The 27353-nt window shown below is 28.0% G+C and overlaps 1 protein-coding gene across 6 annotated transcripts in view; it reads right to left on the bottom strand.

Annotated features, from left to right (window-relative positions):
* Window positions 1–1235: 1235 nt before the first annotated feature.
* The window catches only part of LOC145269402 (uncharacterized), a 42551-nt gene continuing 16433 nt past the window's right edge, over window positions 1236–27353 (bottom strand). For 2 of the 6 annotated variants that reach the window (XM_080125088.1, XM_080125094.1), the window contains 2 exons: window positions 22663–22776; window positions 1236–1749 (listed from right to left, as the gene is read on the bottom strand). In XM_080125088.1, the coding sequence (XP_079981214.1) occupies window positions 1261–1719 (459 nt within the window). In that variant the 5' untranslated portion in view covers window positions 1720–1749; window positions 22663–22776 and the 3' untranslated portion in view covers window positions 1236–1260. Of the gene's footprint in view, window positions 1750–3090; window positions 3460–17275; window positions 17417–22662; window positions 22777–27353 lie in introns of all 6 variants that reach the window. The other 4 variants (XM_080125089.1, XM_080125091.1, XM_080125090.1 and 1 more) reach the window with 4 other exon arrangements.

Below are 27353 nucleotides of genomic sequence, written 5' to 3'. Positions count from 1 at the left end.
AAAAGCTGAAGCTTATAATCTTACATGTGGACATGTTTAAAATTGTGTACAGACGCCTATATTTTCAATAAGCTAAATTATGTCAAAATACTGTCAACAGTTTTTTTTTAAATTACATTTTCACACTAAACAAGGCACATTGCCACCTTGGTGTAGGGGGCTACTATCAGCGATATAAGCTACTGGGGTAATATGTAGGGAGTTGGGCAGTAAGATGTTGGTTCAGATTACACTTGAACTTCTGCATGTCAGTACAGTTGGGGAAGCAGGGAGCTAGAATGGAATTCTAAAGTCGAGCAGTTCTGGGGAAGAAACTACTGGAGTAGAAAGCTCTCCTACATCTAGGGATCTCCACCGTGTAGGGGTGGGATTTAGCTGCTTGTCGGGTTTGTCAAGTGTAGTTTCGTCGGGGGGCATAAGTGCTTGCAGTTCGTCAGAACATTCACCATACTTGTAGAACAGGCAGAGGGGTGCAACATTTCTTCGTTGGGACAGAGTTTGAGAGGATTGGAGACACTAATTTTCGACACCCATAACAAAAAAAAATACAAGTAAAAATGAAATTAATTCAGCGTGATTGTTACTCTATATTGAAGAAGAGGTGTCAGGGTTTAAATTGCATATAAACGTTATTATTTTACACTCCATAAAAACGACAAATGCCTTTTGATTTTAACGTTGTAGAAAACCAAAAACTTTAAAAAATGTAATGAGGGAAGCAAATTTCATTATATATGAAAAAAAAAAAACAAACAAAAAAAAAACAGGCCACATTATAGATTTAAAGTATAGGAAAAATACTTAGTAGAAATATACATTATATCTTGGTAAAGATTTTGTCAATTATTAGTCAAGTTAAATATAACAGTAACAGTTTTGCCTTTGGTTGAAATATGAAAAAGATGTTTAGTTAATAATGAAATATTATGAAAAAGATGTTTAGTTAATAATGAAATATTATGAAAAAGATGGTTAGTTAATAATGAAATATTATGAAAAAGATGTTTAGTTAATAATGAAATATTATGAAAAAGATGTTTAGTTAATAATGAAATATTATGAAAAAGATGTTTAGTTAATAATGAAATATTATGAAAATGATGTTTAGTTAATAATGAAATATTATGAAAAAGATGTTTAGTTAATAATGAAATATTATGAAAAAGATGGTTAGTTAATAATGAAATATTATGAAAAAGATGTTTAGTTAAAAATGAAGACAATGAAAGGATATCTCACTTTAACATTTAATAAACAACTTTATTTGTTATCTTCGTTAGTGGCACCATTTTCATTTTTACACTCTTTTGCTCTCTGCAGGGCATTGTCCATTGTCATTGACTGAATCTCTTGCACCAATTGAATTTTATATGGAAATTTGCCCTCTTCATGAAGCATTCTGTGAAGAGATGATCGAGAGACCCCAATTTTACTTGATCTCCTTCTTACTGATTTAAATGGATCCTCGGCCACACTCTCTGCTAATCTCTGACGATTCTCATCACTTCTCGCCGTACGGGGTCTACCAGATTTTGGGAGGTCACATACAGACCCTTGCTCATGAAATCGAGCCACCATAGCTTTTATTGCATTGGGAGTAGGGGAATTTCTTGTGTTGAAGTTTCGTCGAAATTCTCTTTGAGTTTCTGATATTGACTTATTACACTGAAAATAGGACTTTATGATAAATATCCGCTCCTCGGTAGTGTAACGACTCATGACGACGTTGGAAGGGTTACTCTAGATGATCTGAAAAGATAAAAGAAAAATATATAAAATTAAGAAAGTTATGAATTTTTTTAACCATCAGCTTCTTTGGGGGCACGCTGTAGAAGAGAGAAACGAGTTAGAAGGTTGAAGTGTTCTTGTGTAAAGATAGAATTAATATATTGCCGGCTAGTTGAAGGAGAGAATACTTCAGCTCCATTTACATGTGTTTATGGCTAGTAATCATCGAGACGGAGTAAACCCTTTAAAGGAGAGAGAAAGGGCAAAAGTGTGTTGGTGTGTTGTCGTGGGAGCATGCATGCAATAGTAGAGATAGGACAAAGAGTGTGTGTGTGTGTGTGTGTGTCGGTGTACTGATGAGAGCAGTCCTTTAGCATGATAAAGAATGTTTATTAGGGTCCCGCACGTGAAAATAGATGTGAGTTTGAAAGGTTGCCATGTTAACTTGTAGCACTCACGTTCAGCCTAGCGCCCAAGCCCCAGGCTAATGTCTGCTGCCCGGCAGGATCAGAATGAAAGAAGGTTAAGAGTTTCAGATTTCGCATCTTATATACTTGATCACGTGATTGAGAGCTGACTTGTGATTGGACAAGTTAGGGAGAAAATAGGTTTCAAATCTCGGGTCGTGAGAATTAGCTCCTGCCTGTGATTATAGCAAGTTTCAGCTGCTACAGACGCGGTGCGTGTGTGTGTGTGTGCAAAAAAGAATACATTTGAGCAGACAACACCTAAAATGATTATTTTTTTTATTATTGATGCGTGGACCGCTGACAAAATCCCCTTTATTATTAATTTTCAATATCATTTTCTTCAGACCGAAAAACTGATATTTTAAAGTATTTTTATTAAATAGTTTTCTATTTTAGGAAATATCTATTTTTAATTTCTAAAACTGAGCTTTGTTTAAACCTTAACTAAGTAAATTTTTGTTTTAAAATCTGTTAATATTAAATAAAAATGTGACTTTTGTTTATAAGTCCATAAATAATTTTGAATTGAAAATAAGTTAGGATTGAAGGGGTTTCTATTAGCAACCAATGGAAGCCAAATAGTCACTTGTTTCCGAGGGGAGCAAAAGGTAATTAAACCAATCGAATAAACAACTAAAATAGAAAGGGGTCATGGGTCCAGATTGTTCAACATGCCATTATCTGCATTATAATTCTGTATTATCAGATAATTTTTGTATATCTTTTGTCATGAGAAATATGCATGAAAAGTCAAACATATTTCCTCACATGCTTTGTTGTGTTTGTTATTATGTTATGTTTATTGTTAATGTTATGTTTCTTTATAGTGAACAAGTTATAATAACATGTTTCGCCCCATATAAAAAGTATCAAGAGAGGATTGTTACATTACCTGATACAAAAAGTGAGGAGGAACAAGCAGACCTAGATATGTTCGAATACATCGGAAATCCACTTTTAAAGGATTGGAAAATAATGAAACACACAATCATGCATGCAATATGGATAAAGCGTTAAATTCAAAAGTTCAGTCCAGAACTGCACGCCTGTGGAATTGTCTTCCGTTTTCCTGCTTTCCGGCTGACTACAATATTGTCGTCTTCAAGTCTAACATAAATAAATTCTTGATGAGCCGTTCCATATGAGTTAACAAATTTACCGAATTTTCATTACTAATGATTACTATATTGTCCAATTTCTACTGTCCACTCTTTAACCCTTATACTCGAGTAGCCTCTTGGCCTTGATAATGTGAGGATGCCTGTATAAAAAAAAAGAAAAAAGTAGTACATTAAATTCTTGGAAGTTTAGAGAAAATCTAGACAACTTATAAACCGCAAGATGCAGGTTTCCTTTAAAAAACAATTCTACAAACCCATTTCACTTTAGCCAATAAAAATCCATTACTCATTTTTCTTTCTCAATCACACAATGATGGCAGTGTTATTCAGTTTCTTAATCAGTATCAAACTGCAAGAGCTTACCTTGCCTATATCACAAATAGAATTTTGCCAATGACATGTAAAAATATAAAAACAAAAAGACAACTTCCCTTGTTTTTAAATAAGTTTTTTTTTGGCTTGAAATCTACACGGAGAAATTTCTGCCCCTGGCAATATGCAGATGGTTCTTATTTTTTCTGTTAACAACACTACAATCCTTGGTGTTGTATTTCATGATGTAATTCAGCATATAAGCTTCTCCAAATTGTCAGGATTGGCCATTATTCATATTATTCTGAGATAGTTTTAGATTCAGCCTGTTCTTATTTTCTTGTCCTATAGGTTATCATATCATATTCGACACAAATAAAATCCCATTAATTCTTTTTCTGTCTCCATCTCACAATGAGAACAATGCAATTACTTTTTCTTAAAGGATTATCTTAAAGGAGTTTTGTAAACATTGTTTCGACCTGCAAGTGCTTTACTTGTCTATATTACAAATACAATCTTGCCTATAACATGTAAAAAGGGAACAAAACAATTTCCCTTGTTTTAAAACTGACTTTTGTTCCTTGCATTTTCTACTCCTCCTATTCCAGTTATTCCGTTTTCTCTTTCATTTTATTTTTCAATCTTCATTTTGACCGCAATACATGTCTGCTGATTTGCATTGAAAAAAAAAGTATTTTTACAATAACCAATTCTTACAACGTATTTCACCAAAGAAATTATTTCCTCCTCCCAAACATTACCTTCTCCATCACCAACTGAGCTCGGAGTAATTATTTTTTCGCAAAACAATCTTAGTTAAATTTTGTTTGAGAGAATAACGCAAAAATATGGAATAGAGTTTTTTTTATATAGGAAAGCAGATATATATTCAATAGTTTATTTTATAGTTGAATAATCTTTGAAAAAAGAATTAAAGAAAACGTGGATTTATTTTCTATATTTTTCAAACCCCCATAAAATAAGGGCAAGACTGTAGTTTAATTGGAAAAATAATCTCGAACCCTTTATCACATAAAAGGAACTAATTTCCCTAATCACCAGTACGTTACCATGTCAATAATATATAAACAATAATATAGGTATTTCAGAAGTTGTTTTTGAAAACAACTTTAAAAAAAAACTTTTTATGTTGCTTTTAATTAAAATAAAAAAGGTTTTCGTAGGTTACAATTATGAAAAGTTCTATTCATATTTAAATGTTTTATATGTTCCGTGTTTTTTTTGTACACAATGAATACCTTTTTTTAATGAAGGTGCAGAGAGTGATCCGCGCTATTTTTAAATCGTATTTCCAAGTTTAATTAAAATTTTATATTTTTTGGATTCAATTGTAAGGTTGAAGTATAGAATAGGTACAAAACACCCTCCCCTCCCCATGTTAAGAATGGCTTTTTAAATAATAACGTTATTATTTACGTCTGGATCACTCTCTGCACTAGTACCTTAATGATAAACAATACATAAATAGAAATAATAAATTATCAGACTTTTTAAAGTTTAAGTTTGAACAATATTTTTTAAAAATTTTTAATTAAAAATTGAATCACGTGATTATTATTAAATTACGTGGGTAGTTATAAATGATTACAAATTAATATTAAACACGCGTAATCTCTTGCAATTTATTATTTCTCTATTTCAAATTTAAAGTTATGAATTATAAAACGTTCGGTACTTATGTATTTTTGTTACCGTGCTAAAAATAGGTGCTTAAGATATCGTGAAACGTTCTGTTTAAAATTAAAAAATGTTGTTTAAAATAAAAAAGTAAAAAATGAGAGAAAAAGATATCGTGAAAAAAAGATCGTGAAACGTTTTAAAATAAATAAGTAAAAAGTTGGGCTTCTTTAAGTTGTTTTCAAAAACAACTTCTGATATACCTATATTATTGTTTATATATTATTGACATAGTAACGTACCGGTGATTAGGGAAATTAGTTCCTTTTATGTGATAAAGGGTTAGAGATTATTTTTCCACCTAAACTACAGTCTTGCCAAAATAAGGAAGTCAACACGTTACAAACGCAGTGCTTTTTAAATGAAAGTTAATTCACAAAATAATAAAAAATTGTTATCACTGACAGAATCTTAATAAAAATCTAATAAAATACAATTAGTGTCCAATATAAATATTATAATAGGTGAACGTTTTTACAACACTGTTTCAATAAAACAATTATAATAGGGTTAACGTTTTTACAACACTGTTTCAATATAACACTTATAATAAAGTGAACGTTTTTACAATGACACAGTTTCAATATAAATATTATAATAGGTTGAACGTTTTTACAACGACACTGTTTCAATATAACAATTATAATAGGGTGAACGTTTTTACAACAACACTGTTTCAATATAAAAATTATAATAAAGTTAACGTTTTTACAATGACACTGTTTCAATATAAATAATATAATAGGTTGACCGTTTTTACAATAACACTGTTTCAATATAACAATTATAATAGGGTGAACGTTTTTACCACAACACTGTTTCAATATAACAATTATAATAAAGTGAACGTTTTTACAATGACACTGTTTAAATATAACAATTATAATGAAGTGAACGTTTTTACAATGACACTGTTTCAATATAACAATTATAATAAAGTGAACGTTTTTACAATGACACTGATTCAATATAAATATTATAATAGGGTAAACGTTTTTACAACGACACTGTTTCAATATAACAATTATAATAGGGTAAACGTTTTTACAATGACACTGTTTCAATATAACAATTATAATAAAGTGAACGTTTTTACAACGACACTGTTTCAATATAACACTTATAATAGGGTGAACGTTTTTACAACAACACTGTTTCAATAAACCACTTATAATAGGTTGACCGTTTTTACAACGACACTGTTTCAATATAACAATTATAATAGGGTGAACGTTTTTACAACGACACTGTTTCAATATAAATATTATAATAGGTGAACGTTTTTAAAACGACACTGTTTCAATATAACAATTATAATAGGGTGAACGTTTTTACAAGAACACTGTTTCAATATAACATTTATAATAGGGTGAACGTTTTTACAACACTGTTTCAATATAACAATTATAATAAAGTGAACGTTTTTACAATGACACGGTTTCAATATAAATATTATAATAGGTGTAACGTTTTTAAAACAACATTGTTTCAATGTAACACTTACAATAGGGGGGACGTTTTTACAATGACACTGTTTCAATATAACAATTATAATAAAGTGAACGTTTTTACAACGACACTGTTTCAATATAACAATTATAATAAAGTGAACGTTTTTACAATGACACGGTTTCAATATAAATATTATAATAGGATGAACGTTTTTACAATGCTACTGTTTCAATATAACACTTATAATAGGGTGAACGTTTTTACAACGACACTGTTTCAATATAACAATTATAATAGGGTGAACGATTTTACAACGACACTGTTTCAATATAACATTTATAATAAAGTGAACGTTTTTACAACGACACTGTTTCAATATAACAATTATAATAGGGTGAAGGTTTTTACAACGACACTGTTTCAATATAACAATTATAATAAAGTGAACGTTTTTACAATGACACTGTTTCAATATTACAATTATAATAGGGTGAACGTTTTTACAACGACACTGTTTCAATATAACACTTATAATAAAGTGAACGCTTATACAACGACAAGGGTGAACGTTTTTACAACATTGTTTCAATATAACAATTATAATAAAGTAAACGTTTTTACAATGACACGGTTTCAATATAAATATTATAATAGGTTGAACGTTTTTAAAACAACATTGTTTCAATGTAACACTTATAATAGGGGGGACGTTTTTACAACGACACTGTTTCAATATAACAATTATAATAAAGTGAACGTTTTTACAACGACACTGTTTCAATATAACAATTATAATAAAGTGAACGTTTTTACAATGACACGGGTTCAATATAAATATTATAATAGGATGAACGCTTTTTACAATGCCACTGTTTCAATATCACAATTATAATAGGGTGAACGTTTTTACAACGACACTGTTTCAATATAACAATTATAATAGGGTGAACGTTTTTACAACGACACTGTTTCAATATAACAATTATAATAAAGTGAACGTTTTTACAACGACACTGTTTCAATATAACAATTATAATAGGGTGAAGGTTTTTACAACGACACTGTTTCAATATAACAATTATAATAAAGTGAACGTTTTTACAATGACACTGTTTCAATATAACAATTATAATAGGGTGAACGTTTTTACAACGACACTGTTTCAATATAACAATCATAATAAAGTGAACGTTTTTATAATGACACTGATTAAATATAAATATTATAATAGGGTGAACGTTTTTACAACACTGTTTCAATATAACAATTATAATAGGGTGAACGTTTTTACAACACTGTTTCAATATAACAATTATAATAAAGTGAACGTTTTTACAATGACACGGTTTCAATATAAATATTATAATAGGTTGAACGTTTTTACAACAACACTGTTTCAATATAACACTTATAATATAATTTTACAATGACACTGTTTCAATATAACAAATATAATAAAGTGAACGTTTTTACAACGACACTGTTTCAATATAACAATTATAATAGGTTGAACGTTTTTACAACAACACTGTTTCAATATAACAATTATAATAAAGTGAACGTTTTTACAACACTGTTTCAATATAACAATTATAATAAAGTGAACGTTTTTACAATGACACGGTTTCAATATAAATATTATAATAGGTTGAACGTTTTTACAACAACACTTTTTCAATATAACGCTTATAATAGGGGGGACGTTTTTACAATGACACTGTTTCAATATAACAATTATAACAGGGTGAACGTTTTTTACAATGCCGCTGTTTCAATATAACAATTATAATAGGGTGAACGTTTTTACAACGACACTGTTTCAATATAAATATTATAATAGGTGAACGTTTTTTACAACGACACTGTTTCGATATAACAATTATAATAGGGTGAACGTTTTTTACAATGACACTGTTTCAGTATAGCACTTATAATAGGGGGGACGTTTTTACAACGACACTGTTTCAATATAACAATTATAATAGGGTGAACGATTTTACAACGACACTGTTTCAATATAACATTTATAATAAAGTGAACGTTTTTACAACGACACTGTTTCAATATAACAATTATAATAGGGTGAAGGTTTTTACAACGACACTGTTTCAATATAACAATTATAATAAAGTGAACGTTTTTACAATGACACTGTTTCAATATTACAATTATACTAGGGTGAACGTTTTTACAACGACACTGTTTCAATATAACACTTATAATAAAGTGAACGCTTTTACAACGACAAGTGTGAACGTTTTTACAACATTGTTTCAATATAACAATTATAATAAAGTAAACGTTTTTACAATGACACGGTTTCAATATAAATATTATAATAGGTTGAACGTTTTTAAAACATTGTTTCAATGTAACACTTATAATAGGGGGGACGTTTTTACAACGACACTGTTTCAATATAACAATTATAATAAAGTGAACGTTTTTACAACGACACTGTTTCAATATAACAATTATAATAAAGTGAACGTTTTTACAATGACACGGTTTCAATATAAATATTATAATAGGATGAACGCTTTTTACAATGCCACTGTTTCAATATCACAATTATAATAGGGTGAACGTTTTTACAACGACACTGTTTCAATATAACAATTATAATAGGGTGAACGTTTTTACAACGACACTGTTTCAATATAACAATTATAATAGGGTGAACGATTTTACAACGACACTGTTTCAATATAACAATTATAATAAAGTGAACGTTTTTACAATGACACTGTTTCAATATAACAATTATAATAGGGTGAACGTTTTTACAACGACACTGTTTCAATATAACAATCATAATAAAGTGAACGTTTTTATAATGACACTGATTAAATATAAATATTATAATAGGGTGAACGTATTTACAACACTGTTTCAATATAACAATTATAATAGGGTGAACGTTTTTACAACACGGTTTCAATATAACAATTATAATAAAGTGAACGTTTTTACAATGACACGGTTTCAATATAAATATTATAATAGGTTGAACGTTTTTACAACAACACTGTTTCAATATAACACTTATAATAGGGGGGACGTTTTTACAATGACACTGTTTCAATATAACAATTATAATAAAGTGAACGTTTTTACAACGACACTGTTTCAATATAACAATTATAATAGGTTGAACGATTTTACAACGACACTGTTTCAATATAACATTTATAATAAAGTGAACGTTTTTACAACGACACTGTTTCAATATAACAATTATAATAGGGTGAAGGTTTTTACAATGACACGGTTTCAATATAAATATTATAATAGGTTGAACGTTTTTACAACAACACTTTTTCAATATAACACTTATAATAGGGGGGACGTTTTTACAATGACACTGTTTCAATATAACAATTATAATAGGGTGAACGTTTTTACAACAACACTGTTTCAATATAACAATTATTATAGGGTGAACGCTTTTACAACAACACTGTTTCAATATAACAATTATAATAGGGTGACCGTTTTTACAATGACATTGTTTCAATATAACAATTTAAATAGGGTGAACGTTTTTACAATGACACTGTTTCAATATAACAATTATAATAAAGTGAACGTTTTTACAATGATACGGTTTCAATATAAATATTATAATAGGATGAACGCTTTTTACAATGCCACTGTTTCAATATAACACTTATAATAGGGTGAACGTTTTTACAACGACACTGTTTCAATATAACAATTATAATAGGGTGAACGTTTTTACAACGACACTGTTTCAATATAACAATTATAATAAAGTGAACGTTTTAACAATGACACGGTTTCAATATAAATATTATAATAGGATGAACGTTTTTTACAATGCCGCTGTTTCAATATAACAATTATAATAGGGTGAACGTTTTTACAACGACACTGTTTCAATATAACAATTATAATAGGGTGAACGTGTTTACAATGACACTGTTTCAATATAACAATTATAATAGGGTGAACGTTTTTACAACAAAACTGTTTCAATATAACAATTATAATAAAGTGAACGTTTTTACAATGATAATGTTTCAATATAACACTTATAATAGGGTGAACGTTTTTACAACGACACTGTTTCAATATAACAATTTAAATAGGGTGAACGTTTTTACAACGACATTGTTTCAATATAACAATTATAATAAAGTGAACGTTTTTACAATGACACGGTTTCAATATAAATATTATAATAGGTTGAACGTTTTTAAAACGACACTGTTTCAATATAACAATTATAATAGGTTGAACGTTTTTACAACGACACTTTTTCAATATAACAATTTAAATAGGGTGAACGTTTTTACAACGACACGGTTTCAATATAACAATTATAATAGGGTGAACGTTTTTACAACGACACGGTTTCAATATAACAATTATAATAAAGTGAACGTTTTTACAACGAAACTGGTTCAATACAACAATTATAATAGGGTGAACGTTTTTACAAGACACTGTTTCAATATAACACTTATAATAGGGTGAACGTTTTTACAACGACACTGTTTCAATATAACACTTATAATAGGTTGAACGTTTTTACAACGACACTGTTTCAATATAACAATTATAATAGGGTGAACGTTTTTACAACAACACTGTTTCAATATAAATATTATAATAGGTGAACGTTTTTTACAACGACACTGTTTCAATATAACAATTATAATAGGGTGAACGTTTTTACAACACTGTTTCAATATAACAATTATAATAAAGTGAACGTTTTTACAATGACACGGTTTCAATATAAATATTATAATAGGTTGAACGTTTTTAAAACAACATTGTTTCAATGTAACACTTACAATAGGGGGGACGTTTTTACAATGACACTGTTTCAATATAACAATTATAATAAAGTGAACGTTTTTACAACGACACTGTTTCAATATAACAATTATAATAAAGTGAACGTTTTTACAATGACACGGTTTCAATATAAATATTATAATAGGATGAACGTTTTTTACAATGCCACTGTTTCAATATAACACTTATAATAGGGTGAACGTTTTTACAACGACACTGTTTCAATATAACAATTATAATAGGGTGAACGATTTTACAACGACACTGTTTCAATATAACATTTATAATAAAGTGAACGTTTTTACAACGACACTGTTTCAATATAACAATTATAATAGGGTGAAGGTTTTTACAACGACACTGTTTCAATATAACAATTATAATAAAGTGAACGTTTTTACAATGACACTGTTTCAATATTACAATTATACTAGGGTGAACGTTTTTACAACGACACTGTTTCAATATAACACTTATAATAAAGTGAACGCTTTTACAACGACAAGTGTGAACGTTTTTACAACATTGTTTCAATATAACAATTATAATAAAGTAAACGTTTTTACAATGACACGGTTTCAATATAAATATTATAATAGGTTGAACGTTTTTAAAACATTGTTTCAATGTAACACTTATAATAGGGGGACGTTTTTACAACGACACTGTTTCAATATAACAATTATAATAGGGTGAACGTTTTTACAACGACACTGTTTCAATAAACAATTATAATAGGGTGTACGTTTTTACACCGATACTGTTTCAAATCACTTTTGCCTCAGAAAATATTTTTTCTGACAAAAATCCACTTTCAGAGTATAAATTATCAATTTTATTTTAATAAAGCATGTAAATTTAGTAACATTATAAATGTCTGTAAGAAAATAAAGAAATTCATATAGAAATACAGAAAAAATGCACAAATGTTTTATGCAATTGGCTGACATTTTATTTTTTGTTTAAGTATAAAAGTATATAAAATATTATTTTAAAGATCATTATGTTCCCTGCATTAAATAAAAATTTGGCTAAGATTATTTATTCTAAATATGTTTTCACAAAATGCATCAACTGTTGTCCGTCTAAAAAGGATCAAAATATTTCCATTGTGAGATCATTTTAAACCATTCCTTTATGTACATTTTGTATTATATTGTATAAGTCAAGTAATTTCAAAAAATTCTTTTTATGATCCAGGTGGGGGTCAATAATTAGATTTATTTCAATATGGTGTTTTTCAAGCATAATATTTTATTGGAAAAACAAAACTGTCACAATATTTTTATATCACCTAAGTATCATTTCCTATAAAATTTCCATGAAAATAAATAAAATTCGATTTTTCTCTAGGCTCATTAAATTTTGTGACATATTTGTTTAAAAAAAGCAGTGCTACATATGTCATATCACATGAGTGACAAAACTTTATTTCTGTGCAGAAACAAACATTTAATATGCATTTGCATATGTGTAAGGAGGTCACACACTACAAAATATGTGTTCAACTGTATTACAATATTAAAGTACTAAAATAAGGTATGATTACTTTGTAGCATAAAAGATAATTGATTTATTTTATGGAAAAACACACATAAATATATGTCTGTATAAGGTAACAACTTTATAAAAGAATGTGATTTTGTTTACAATAAGAATGTGCATGAAACATATTAGACTTCTTATGAAAAAGACAACAAAGTAACTTAACAAGAGTATGGTTTTATTTTATTATGCACTTGCATATGTCGTGACATAAGTTCTTTCCCTGTAAAGGAAAAGCTACATACTTAACAAGAATATGGTTACTTTCCAGTATGCCTTGTCAAATGTTTCAACATATATTGTCTCTGTGTAAATGAAGAACCACATATTTCACAAGAATATGGTTTTTCTCCAGTATGTGTTCGCGTATGTTGCAACATGTGTTGTTTCTGTGTAAAAGAAGACCCACATATTTCACAAGAATATGGTTTCTCGCCAGTATGTGTTCGCATATGTTGCAACATGTGTTGCTTCTGCCTAAAAGAAGAGCCACATTCTTCACAAGAGTAAGGTTTCTCTCCAGTATGTATTCGCATATGAATGGCTAAATATTCTTTACTTGTAAAAGAGGAGCAACATACTTCACAAGAATAAGGTTTCTCTCCAGTATGTCTTCGCATATGTTGCAACATATGTTGTTTCTGTGTGAAAGAAGAGCTACATACTTCACAAGAGTATGGTTTCTCTCCAGTATGTGTTCGCATATGTATGATCAAAATTTGTTTACTTGTAAAAGAAGAGCCACATACTTCACAAGAGTATGGCCTCCTTCCAGTATGTGTTTGCATATGAATGACCAAGTTGTGTTTTCTTGTAAAAGATGAGCCACATACTTCACAAGTATAAGGTTTTGCTCCAGTATGTGTTTGCATATGTTGCAACATGTCTTGTTTACGTGTATAAGAAGAGCCACATACTTCACAAGAATATGGTTTCTCTCCAGTATGTATTTGCATATGTTGCAACATGTGTTGTTTCTGTGTAAAAGAAGAGCCACATACTTCACAAAAGTATGGTTTCTCTCCAGTATGTGTTCGCATATGAATGACCAAACTGTGTTTCCTTGTAAAAGAAGAGCTACATGCTTCACAAGAATAAGGTTTCTCTCCAGTATGTGTTCGCATATGAATGACCAAACTGTGTTTCCTTGTAAAAGAAGAGCTACATGCTTTACAAGAATAAGGTTTCTCTCCAGTATGTTTTCGCAAATGAATAATTAAGTTTTGTTTACTTATAAAAAAAGAGCTACATACTTTACATGAGTAAAGTTTTTCTCCAGTATCTGATTTAGTTTTCATTTTCACAGCTGACATATTTACGATTTTTTAGTTGAATTTGTTTCTTTATATTTTCTGTTTTTTTTTTATTTTAGAATAAACAGAATCAATTAGAACATTTACTGTTTTAGTTTTATGATTTGAAATTTATATCCTTTAGAATTTATTTTTTTTAATGTTTAAATGAAAATATATCTAATATATGTTTTTAAATGTAAATAATAATTTATACAGAAGAATTGTGTGAACTGGTGATTTGGACTATGAGTTTCATATTCAGAGTTCGATCAAACGAGACAATATGATAAATCACTGGCTGTTTATTCATCTCATAAGATATTTCCACCTTGCTTAAATAACCTATGTATATAGATATCTAAAATTTCAGTTAAATGTATATAATTTTGTGTATTTTAATTGATAATTTTACAAAACCGAACATTTTTACAGCCTATAATAAGGGTCTTATATAAGTTTTATATATTATCAGTATGTTTCTTTTCAATAATTTTAATGCCTGAAATATTGCATTTATTAAGTTATTATGATCAGTCATATGCACTAAAAAGTGCATTACCTGTATGCATTTTCGACAATTATTCCAACAAGTGTTCCATTTATAAAGCCTAAGAGTAGTAGAAATACATAAACCGCTGTTAGTAAAATGTTTTATATATTCGTTAAATACATTTTACATGAAAATGTTTTATATATTCGTTAAATACATTTTACATGAAAATGTTTTATATATTCGTTAAATACATTTTACATGAAAATGTTTTATATATTCGTTAAATACATTTTACATGAAAATGTTTTATATATTCGTTAAATACATTTTACATGAAAATGTTTTATATATTCGTTAAATACATTTTACATGAAAATGTTTTATATATTCGTTAAATACATTTTACATGAAAATGTTTTATATATTCGTTAAATACATTTTACATGAAAATGTTTTATATATTCGTTAAATACATTTTACATGAAAATGTTTTATATATTCGTTAAATACATTTTACATGAAAATGTTTTATATATTCGTTAAATACATTTTACATGAAAATGTTTTATATATTCGTTAAATACATTTTACATGAAAATGTTTTATATATTCGTTAAATACATTTTACATGAAAATGTTTTATATATTCGTTAAATACATTTTACATGAAAATGTTTTATATATTCGTTAAATACATTTTACATGAAAATGTTTTATATATTCGTTAAATACATTTTACATGAAAATGTTTTATATATTCGTTAAATACATTTTACATGAAAATGTTTTATATATTCGTTAAATACATTTTACATGAAAATGTTTTATATATTCGTTAAATACATTTTACATGAAAATGTTTTATATATTCGTTAAATACATTTTACATGAAAATGTTTTATATATTCGTTAAATACATTTTACATGAAAATGTTTTATATATTCGTTAAATACATTTTACATGAAAATGTTTTATATATTCGTTAAATACATTTTACATGCAAATGTTTTATATATTCGTTTAATACATTTTACATGAAAATGTTTTATAATATGTTGGACTTCAAATCAATAGAGATTGATGATTATTGAATATATATGATAGATTCAGTAAATGTTTATACATTTAATAATGTTTCAATGAAAACGTTTTTCCATGTAAGTCATCATATATATATATATATATATATATATATATATATATATATATATATATATATATAGAACCATTCTTGGATTTTTTACCTTTCACCGGAATATCCATTTATGTGAAATCTTTTTATCATTTGTTCTTTTACCTCCTATTCTCCTTACCTCACCCTTTTTTTAACCAAGTAAGATCTGTTACTTACTTGTGGTTTCATTAAATACTTTTACATGCAAAATCTGATCCTGCATTTTGCTAATTCCTTCCCTCTGATGAGAAGGAGAGTATTTCTTCAAAACTCCGCAGATTAAGGACTATCCACTTATCTTGTGCTTCCTTTTTAAAATTAAATATGTTTTTAACTCTTTTTCAAGATTTTTTTAACATGTTTTATTAATCATATGTCTTGCATTATTTTTTGAATATAACGGGTATGATCCTGCACAGTCGGGAGATTCTATTTATAAACGATGCTGCAAGGAACTGACAACTCAAATTAATTCATGTTCCACTCTCAACCAATCAGAAACCAGAATTAATCCATGAAAATTAAACCTTTTCTGCAGCAACGTCGCATGTTTTTTTGTGTTAACATGGTAAGAATCTTTTGCTCTGTGGCTTCCAACTCAAGAACTTTTTACTGAGAACTAGTTGTGTAGAACAACTAACCATTGGAAACTATACTGTCTACTAATAAAGGACTTGTGTAGAAGAACTAACCATTGGAAACTGTTCTGAAACTAAACATGGCTTACAACTCTCTCTATATATATGGAGATGTACAAAATGTAAGCTCCTATGTCTACCAGCTCACTAGAAAAGTAGAAGAATCCACATTAGATATTGATTTGATGTGGATTGATTGATGAATACCGAAAATATATGATAGATGCAGTGAATGTTTATGCGTTTTATAAGATAATACTTAAACCTTATGTATTAACATAATGTATATAGATTCTCACAATTATTCGGTTATATATGAATTATTTTCTGTGCATTTTAATGAATACTTCAAACAAATCGACCATTTTTGCAGCTCATTATTAAAGTCTGATAGAAGTTTTTATTATTCTACTATTCCCTGCATTTATGAAAGGCTCAAAGTCAATTAGTCATATGCACTTGCGTCAATTATTTAAACTAGTAATATATTTAATAAGCATAATAGCAGAAATACATACTCAGTTGTCAGGAGTTTTCCATATATTTTCAAAAAATTCTATTTTATAAAAAAAAACTTATATAGTTCAAAAGGATATGATTTCTCTTGTTTTCTTGCTTTTAATTTTGTGCAATTTGCATTGCATTGACTGACGGATATTCTGCAAAATTAAAAAAAGAAAAACATTTTAAGAAATAATTTGTTATGTAGGAGTCACTACTTATCAAGGCTTGGATGCCACTCAAGGATAAGGGTATAGTAGTCAATCGGACAATATCATAGTAATTGGTAGTAATGGAAATATAGTAAGAATTCGTTAATGTTGGATTTCAAGATGACCAGCTAAAAAACAGACAAACAAAAGAGAGTTCCACAGGCATGCAGTTCTAAGAAAGAAGCTTTGTTCATGGAATCTACGTTTTGATTTAGGCATAGATAAAGTAATAATGGTCTCAGCTAGACGAGTGTTTCTCATGAAAGTTTGGTGAGAGCGGGAACCATAGATTGGAGCCCAAATGCGCACTTGCCATGAACATAATGATAACGCAGAGACAGGCTCACAACATCTCTTCTGTGGAAAAGAGGTTGCAGGGAAGAGAAAAAGGCATCTCCCGCTAGGCTACAACGTTTATTTTGAACTCTGTCAAGGCAGGCTGTCTTTCTAGCAGCTCCTGTCCAAATGTGGCAACAGTACTCCATCCTTGGACATACCTGACCCTTATATAGGTAGAGAATTTCATCAGCAGTGAGATATCTATTTGAGTGGTAGAATGATCTCACCATTTTTCCAATAACCTTGGCAACAAATTTAATGTATTTCATTTCAGATCAGGAGTAACGGTCAATCCAAGGAGTTTGTCAAAACATGGACCCTAATGTTATACATGTTTTGCAAAATATTAAGACACTTAAGAGTATGCATGGTTACTTTTTAAATGGATAAATTAAAGATAGCTGTCTACATTGTGAGCTACAGCCACAATCAAATAATCATACACAATTTTTTAAGAAGTCACAAAATTCATTTTTAATTAAAGTAAAAATACAATAAGAATATTTGTTGCAATACTTATCCATTCAGAAAATGAATTCTTTTTTCATAGATATTAAACATGCACAAAAGCTTCCTTAGTGATTTTCAAAATTTAACAATTTAGTTTTTTTTATTTACAGAATTTTATAATTTATAAAAAAAGAAATGATTTCTTTGGAGAAGCAACAATATTGTATTTATGATCTTTATTTTGAAATATTTTTGACTAATGTTTTTCGATGCATGAAATAAATCAAGCATTTTTTTCCAATGCTTTTAGTTCAACAATGCGATTAAATGTTTGAATATATAATGTTTGAAAATTCTAAGAAATTGAAGAAAATAAAAATCATAATTTCTCACAAATGGTTAATACGTCATAAAAGATAACCAAATAAAAATGATTCATCTTTTTCACAGAAAAAAATGGAAATATCTAATATGCATGTAATAAATCTGACAATTCTTTTCTCATGAATTGTTTTTAACCTTTTCATATCATAATATATTTCATTAGCTGTATTAAATAAGTGTGTTTCTTTGAAAATGATTTTTACTTAAATCAAATATAAATAAAACTGAATTTGAAGAAACAATGAAGACGTCTATAATTTATGTTAAAGTTTTATCTCTGTAAACAATAACATTAAGTGGAAGGTTAAAAATGTAATAAACCATCATTATTGATGAAAAATATTTTTGCTTATTTTAATAACATATTAAAGAAACATAAGCTATTATATTTGTATTTTTATGACTTGATTACTTAATTAAAATTAGTTTTATTTATACAAACATACAAGTTGATTATCATTTAATATTATATATTGCTTTAGTTTAAAAAATAATTTTTTCATATAAATAAGTTTTTGTGTAATTGCCATTAAAATAAATCATTTACAATACTGGAGATACTGTTTTAACATATAGATTTATGCTGCAAGTTTATTACGTGCTCACAGCAACTTATTGTAACCCGACAAAACCTATTGGCATAAAGTTGTGTTTTTATCATGTATAATGACTATGGTATCTGTAATAAATATAGGATATTTTGCTTCTATAAAAACGATTGTAATTTAAATCTTATACAATAGTTTAGTAATGTGGACAAATATCAATCCATTATTGAATGGATTAAGGCATGTGTGTTAGTTATGCTTGATGAACAAAAGTAACTGTTTGCTCTCCATACATGTTCCTTGTCTGCAAGTAGTAAAGTGTGAAATAATGGAGTTTTGCATTTAAACAAAAGTCGTATTTACTACATTCATTAGTGACATTTACTAGAATGAAAAGGGGAGGTATTGCGGCCATATTTCTCCACCAAGTAGAACATGTTGGAGTTGGAAAAATCAAATATGCATGTAATAAATCTGACAATTCTTTTTTCATGTTTTCAATATTTTCATATATGTCATAATATATTTCATTAGTTCATATATTTATCTGTATTAAATAAGTTTTTTGTCTTTCAAAATAGTTTTTACTTAAATCTAAAATGAATAAGAATGATTTTGAAGAAATAACTGAAGACATTTCAAATTTATGCAACAGTTATATTTGCATAAAAAATACATTAAGTAGAAGGTTAAAACTTGTAATAAACCATCATTATTGATAAATATTTTTGCATATTTTAATAAAATATTAAAGAAACATAAGTTATAATATTCGTATTTTCATGACTTGCTTACTTTATTTAAATACAAGTTGATTATCAATTTATATTATATATTACTTTAGTTGAGAAAATTCAAATTTTATGAAAATAAGTTTTTGTGTAATTGCTATTGAAAATAAATCATTTGCAATACTGGTCCCATAGTTTTTTTATTATAAACTTAATATTGCAAGTTTATACACTGCTCACTAGGGTCGTTTTTGTTATGTAGAATAGCTAGAGTGTAATAAATATAGAATGTTATGCTATGTGTAATGGCTATGTAAAGTAAAAGTAAAGGCTCCGTTAGTCTAAAGATGCCTCCACATGATTTTTGTGGCAAGAGGTGCTCGATCTTCAACCCTACCTCTCCTGAGTTGACATTGTTAAATACAGTGGACAGTTAAGCATATATATATATATATATATATATATATATATATATATATATATATATATATATATAGAGAGAGAGAGAGAGAGAGAGAGAGAGAGAAAGAATAAATGACAAAAACTATATTCCAAAATTCATGATGTTGACCATCTTATAATTTATTCCTTTAATTCAGTTGACTTTTACAATTCAGAATTAAGGGCATAATAGATTCACGGATTGATATAATAATTAAGTTATTGATTTTGCACTATGAAACAGATACTGTCAAGAATTGTAAAAGTCAACTGAATTAAAGGAATAAATTATAAGATGGTCAACATCATGAATTTTGGAATATAGTTCTTTGTCATTTATTCTCTATATTGCTCTGTAATTACATTGAACACCTTAAATAAGGATTGGTATATATAATAAGAAAATATATTTCTACAGAAATATATATATATATATATATATATATATATATATATATATATATATATATATATATGCACGTATGTTTAGGATAACTGGAAACAAATGCTAAGATAAGCAGAGAGCACATACAGCAGCTAGAATTCCGAAATGGTCACCTATCTGGTAATAACCAGGCTCAAAGTTGCTTAACTTGGTAATCTGACAAAAACGAGTGTGTCAATGTTATTATACCATGTAATGGCTACAGTATCTGTAATAAATATAGGTTGTCGTAACTTAAAACTTGTACAAGCATTTAGTCATTTGGACATATATCAATCCCTTATTGAATGGATTTAGGTAGCTAAGCTTGTGTTTTATTTATGCTTGATTAAGAAAATTGACTTTTCATTAGAAACATTTACTGAAATAAAATAAGGAAGTTTGATTTGGCTGTATGAGTAAGCGAGTGACAGTAAGGTTATCATTTATAAACTGATAATTGTGAAAAGCCTGTTTAGCTTGGATCCCTTGATCAAAATAGAAGCAATCAAAGCAGATTTTCTACCCCTAACGGGGGAGGGGGGGGAATCCAATTTAGTGAATAAATAGTTTCAGGATCCAAGGAACCAAGCAAGATGAACAATCATCTATATCAATAAAGAACTGTTCAAGTAAAGCGATACTTGTTGGATGGCTTTTTACAATAAACTAACCTCTGAGCTTCCATAATTGCTAATAACGCTGATGGCTGTTGTCAAGCAGAGCAAAGCAAAAGTTGGCTGTTTTGTTTACTAATAGGAGCTTAGCCTTACTGTTGATGCGTTAAAGCAGCCAATGTTGATAAAATATTATGCTCCAAGATCCAACTTAAAGAACCTGTCAAAAATCAATTTAGACCTATCATACCATAGTTTAGCATGGTAATAGGTATTACTTATCTTAGATGGGATTTGCTGTGAATGTGACGCTGCAAATTATGAGGACTATTAGCTTATAATAAACTGTTGAACTATTCACAGATGAATCAACAATCAATTGTAATTAACAAGGAACTGTATGAACAGTTGCTTATTGTGACATGGTCAGTTTATTATCACGTGCACTAGTGAATACATTTTTATTACATACTTTGTTGATAAAACAAAAATTTCTTTTCAAAAAGAAATTGTAGAATAATGAAATATTCAGTAATTAAAAAAACGTACAAAGTTTAAAACACATTGACATTTTTAAAGCAATATTATGATGGAGAAAAATATAAAGTAATTGTAGTTATTTCAATTTTAATTTCATGAAAAAAAAAGAGATTTCATGATTATGGAAGGCACATTGACGATTTAATTTTTATATTATAGAACAAACATGGCAGATTTACAGATATTATTGGCCATTATAGTACAATGACTATCGTCCACAAGAAGTTAAAACTACCTCAATAGGGCCACTTATTGACAATTGTAGTTTCTTTGATTTTTTTCTATAGAATGAGCTATACAGATTTCATGAAATTCAGTATCGATGTCTGAGTTCAAAAGGAAGAGTCGCAAGTTCAAGATACACCTAAAAAAGGTTAAAAGCTAAGATCTTCCAAACGTTATGTAAATACTCAAAATGAGAATAATATTTCTAAAAATATAAATAAATATAAATATCAATCCCTAGCTCAAAAATTCAGAAATATAACACTTTTATTTTTTTAATTTATCTTCTTAAGACTCATGGCTCCATTTTTTTATTTTCAAATATATTAGAGACAGTATTAATTTCTGAGCAAAACATTCACAAAATTTCTGGTGTTCAAATTAATTGACCTTACAAAAATTTACAATTCAAAAAAAAATAAAATTCACACAATTGAAATAATCATTAAATAAATGTTGAAAATTAAACATTTTCACAAGTAGAAATAATTACCTGCTATTTAAAACATATTTGAACCTTAAGCAGTATGTTTTCTTTAAAGCTCACAAAGTTATGCTTGAGGATTTCGACAATAGATATAGGCAGTGCAGATTTTCTGGATTTGGTCTGCAAAAATAATAAATAATTTCGGTTTAATAAAATAAAAAATTTCTCTTTGTTATTCAAAAAAAGTATTTTTTTTAGTTTTAACACCAAAATAAATAATAAATCATACATTAATGATGTTGCAACTGACCAGAACATTCATAAAGGTTTGGACTATAGGTATATGCTGTTTTATATTACATAAATAAATAAATATGCTGTTTATATTAAATAAATCCCAACATAGTGTCCCAGCAGTTGCTGCCCCTGATAGTAGCCCCCTACACCAAAATGGCAATGTGTCTTGTTTGGGGTGAAAATATAATAAAAAAATAAATAAATATATATGCTGTTTATATTAAATAAATCAAAACTTATAATACAAGAAGATGTGTAGCATGATGTTAAAAGGTATTCATAAAATGTCTAGTATAAAGATATTATACAAATTAATAATTACAATATTACTAAAAATATTCCATATAATCAAATTATTCTTAGACACAAGAATGATCCAGGATGTTGTTGCTAACCATATATACAGTATTACTAAAAATATTCCATATAATCAAATAATACTTAGAGGAAAAAATGATCCAGGGTGCTGTTGCTGACTATATATACAAATAACAAGGCATTAATGTAAGTGCGCCCCAAGTGTTGCTCTTTGTATATTTATTTTTCTAGATTTTTATAAAAGACTTCCCTGACGAAATTGAGTTTTAAATGAATATTTACTGGTTACTCCATGTTCTATTCTCGACATGTGGGGAAAATAAATGCACACATATGGAAATAGAATCAATTAAACACTAAGTGGAAACAATTAAATATAAAATGTAATCAATTAAACATGAAATAGAAGCAATTAAACACGAAATGGAATCAATTATATATAAAATAAAATCAATTAAACATGAAATAAAATCAATTTAACATGAAATAAAATCAATTTAACATGAAATAAAATCAATTTAACATGAAATAAAGTCAATTTAACATGAAATAAAATCAATTTAACATGAAATAGAATCAATTTAACATGAAATAGAATCAATTTAACATAAAATAGAATCAATTTAACATAAAATAAAATCAATTTAATGTGCAATAGAATCAATTTGACATGAAATAAAATCAATTTAACATAAACAAGTTTAAACTTTTAAGATATATAACTAGAATTATGTAATCTAAATAAAATTTTACAACATTCATTTTCACTGATATCATAATTTGCACAAACTTTTAACCTTTTCCTTCCAAATTAATGCAAAGTTCCCATCATAATCTCATGCCCAAATCGGCACTTCATACATTAGGACAGGTCGATTTTGGAACCCCAGTGAGGCAATGGGGATGATAGTTGGGATTTGACATAAAAAAATACCTACACGAAATATTTTTCTCAAAATCTTTGCTTGAGGAAATGACTTTAAAAGTTGAAAGATTGAAGCGATTAAAAGATTTTCGGTGAATTGTTAAGAACGTCCCCTCATCCAAACAATCCGTACTGTTAAGAAAATGGAATCATTATTTAGAATATATTTTAAACTACATTTTTTAAATAAAATGAGTGAGGTTAACGAATTAATAAAATAAATATTAAGTGTAAAGGCAAAATTATGTTTTTTAAATAATAACGACCAAAGTTCGCTTTTTCATTTCAGGAACTTTTTTTGGGTTGAAACATTTTAGATTTCACCGTTGCAAAACACGCTCGTTATTGATATTGAAAATTAACGTTTGTTTATTATTTAATTTGAAAACATTACGATTTAGGCTTAATTATTTCGAAAGGAAAAACGAAAAAGACATGTTTAAAATATAATATTTCAAGTGTCTGCAATGAATTTAAACATATTCATTTTATCTTTTTTAATTTGTGTTTCTATTAGGTTGGTGCAAAAATAATGGCATTTTTGGACGTTTAAACGAACGTCAAAAACATTATTTTTGCACCAACCTAATATTTCACATCAAATTCTATTTGAAATTTTTATTAAAATATGGTAATACTCCAGTTTTATATCAAAGCCAAAAAAAAAATAGTCCATACAATTTTATTCTACACATTCTTTATGAAACATAACCACGTAAATTTTCAAGTTTTTCTACTTAATAAAAAATACTTTGTAAAAAATTAGTGTCAAATTTTAATTTCTTTTATTTCTAGGGAGTAATTGTTTTTAAGCAGTGTTTTTCTTCTAAAATTATAGTTTTAAAATCGGATAACCTACAAAGATTAATACGAGTAAATAAAGAAACTCCTTTAAATGTTTTTCGTTATTTGTGCATCTATGTTATTGTGCCAAAATAACTTTGTTATTTAGAAAGCCATTCTTAATATGAGAAGGAGGTTGCATTGTAACTATTCTGTACTTTATCCTAAAAATTTAATAAACAGAAATTTCATAAAAATTAAATTTAATTTGAAAATACTATTAAAAATAGCATAGTAACATAGATGCACAAACACTGGTTTTTCAAACTCTAAACACTAAACGTTCATTTAAAATGGCACAGCTACATCAAGGATGAATATGGATAAATTCATGTTATCGAATGAGGAGCTAAAATCTGCTTAAAATGTCTAAACTAAACACTGCTATGCCTCTGATTTGGTTTGGTCCTCTCTCTTCAATACATCTAATTCAACTCTACAAAGTTTTTCATTATTTCTTATAACTAGCACTTATTTTTTTACGTATGAAACTGGAAGATAGCCTAATACAGTTTCCTTCAGTTATAATTCATTTATTTATTTTACTTTTAAGGTTAGAATATCAGTAAAAGCACGACGTTCAGTTTTAACCTGTGATTCCCAAAATTTGCTGGTCCACCTTGTCATTTGGATGAAACAGCGCCCCCAACTTCACGACAAGCCAGCAAGTTTAGTTATTTCCTTGAAAACAGTTATCCCGCACTTAAAAAATAGTGAGATTTCTAAGTTAATTGCCAAGGAAATAATTAGTATTCGGCAAGCAGTCAATTCGCAATTGCCCTTGTTAAGGTAACATTATATAGAACAGAAGGTCAATATATTTTTCTATAAGAGGGCCAAACAGATTGACAGGAAATCTCTTGCAGCAATCAAAGTGAAAAGAATGAAGGAACAGCTAGACAGACTGTTTGATATATCTTCTTGTAGCTGAAAACTTTCCGTCTTGAGATGTGATGACTTTGCAGTAAAGTGCAAAACTGAAAATTGTCAAACAAGGCACATAGTCTGGACTTGTCCTCCTAACAAGGAGGTAAAATTAATTCTGTAGATTCACCTGCAATTATGTTCCTTTTTTGTGGAAAATAAAATAATATATTGGTATTTATTATGTAATCTGGCTCTATTATTAAACATGCAAATTTTCCAATTTTCAGGTTCCACTAGAAGAACTGCCATTTACAACAATTTTTTAATTAATTGATGGAACAACAAAAAGCTTAACAACATTTATTGGTCCTTTGGGGAAACTTTGTATCAATAATTATCAAGATTTGCCTCAAGTAGAATTCTAAAAAATTAGTGTCCCTCCCGATCATCATTATCTGACAGCAGAAGAAACAAATAATTTAAGTGTGAAGACCAAAGGCTACTTTTTGAGTATGCTGTTGGAATTTCTTGTGGAGAAGTTAACTTAGAAAATTGGGCCCTTGAATCAAGGAAGATGGCTAACATAAGCAACAAGGTTAATGTGTTTATGGACTAGAGGTGTCTACCCTCAAACACTATGATAAATTAAACATTTTTGTCAAATTTATCATCCAAGTGTATGCAGTCAGTGTATGCAGATCCAAACCAACCATATTGTTTTTTAACCAACAACAGTATATTTTAATATGATTCAGAGAACAAAACAGTTAACTGAAATCAAATTACTGTTTTAAACTGTTCAAAATATAGTGTTTTTGCACTACTTCCGGAAAATATAATATCAATTATAAACTTAGATGAATTGGATGTGAGAGAAGAGGGCATTCAAACGATTTTGTCCATTAGGTAAATAAATATTTATCCATTAAATTTTATTAGTCTTCTTAATTTACCCAAACAATAGTTAGTTTTATTCATATTACATCGCAAATATATAAAAATAAGTGTTTTCAAATAAGTGTTTTTTTTTGTTGTTGTTTTTTCCACAGTGAACAACTCAAAAAAAAAAATGAAAAAGATTAGTTATTAATTTTGCAGCCACATACTGGTCAAATTTGATTATTTCAAAAAGTTGTATATGGACAAGACATAGACACATTATTACAAAGTCATCGTGCCAGCAAATTAGACCTTCATTTTCCTCCAAAAGAAATTATACAGAACAATTTAATTCTATTATAAGTTTATATTATTGCCTCTAATAAAAAATTGAAATACATGGTTCTGTAACTTGTATCAAATTGTTATATTGTGTAATACATCTCCACATATCTTTTTTAATTGCGAAATTTAAAAGACTCAGTTGCTAATTAGCTTTTTTTTACAATTTTTGTTTAATCAATGCAGTAAAAGTTGAGATATTTTGCTAGTTGTGATTCATAATTAAAATCATAATTCATGTATTTATTTTTCTTTCAATGTATTTCATATAAATATATCAATTTTA

This window comes from Euprymna scolopes, chromosome 45 (assembly GCF_053919585.1).
Source record: "Euprymna scolopes isolate OS-2025 chromosome 45, ASM5391958v1, whole genome shotgun sequence".
NCBI classification, from domain to species: domain Eukaryota; kingdom Metazoa; phylum Mollusca; class Cephalopoda; order Sepiida; family Sepiolidae; genus Euprymna; species Euprymna scolopes.
The sequence above is the reverse complement of the archived record's forward strand: the minus strand, read 5'-3'. Positions and strand labels throughout refer to the sequence as shown.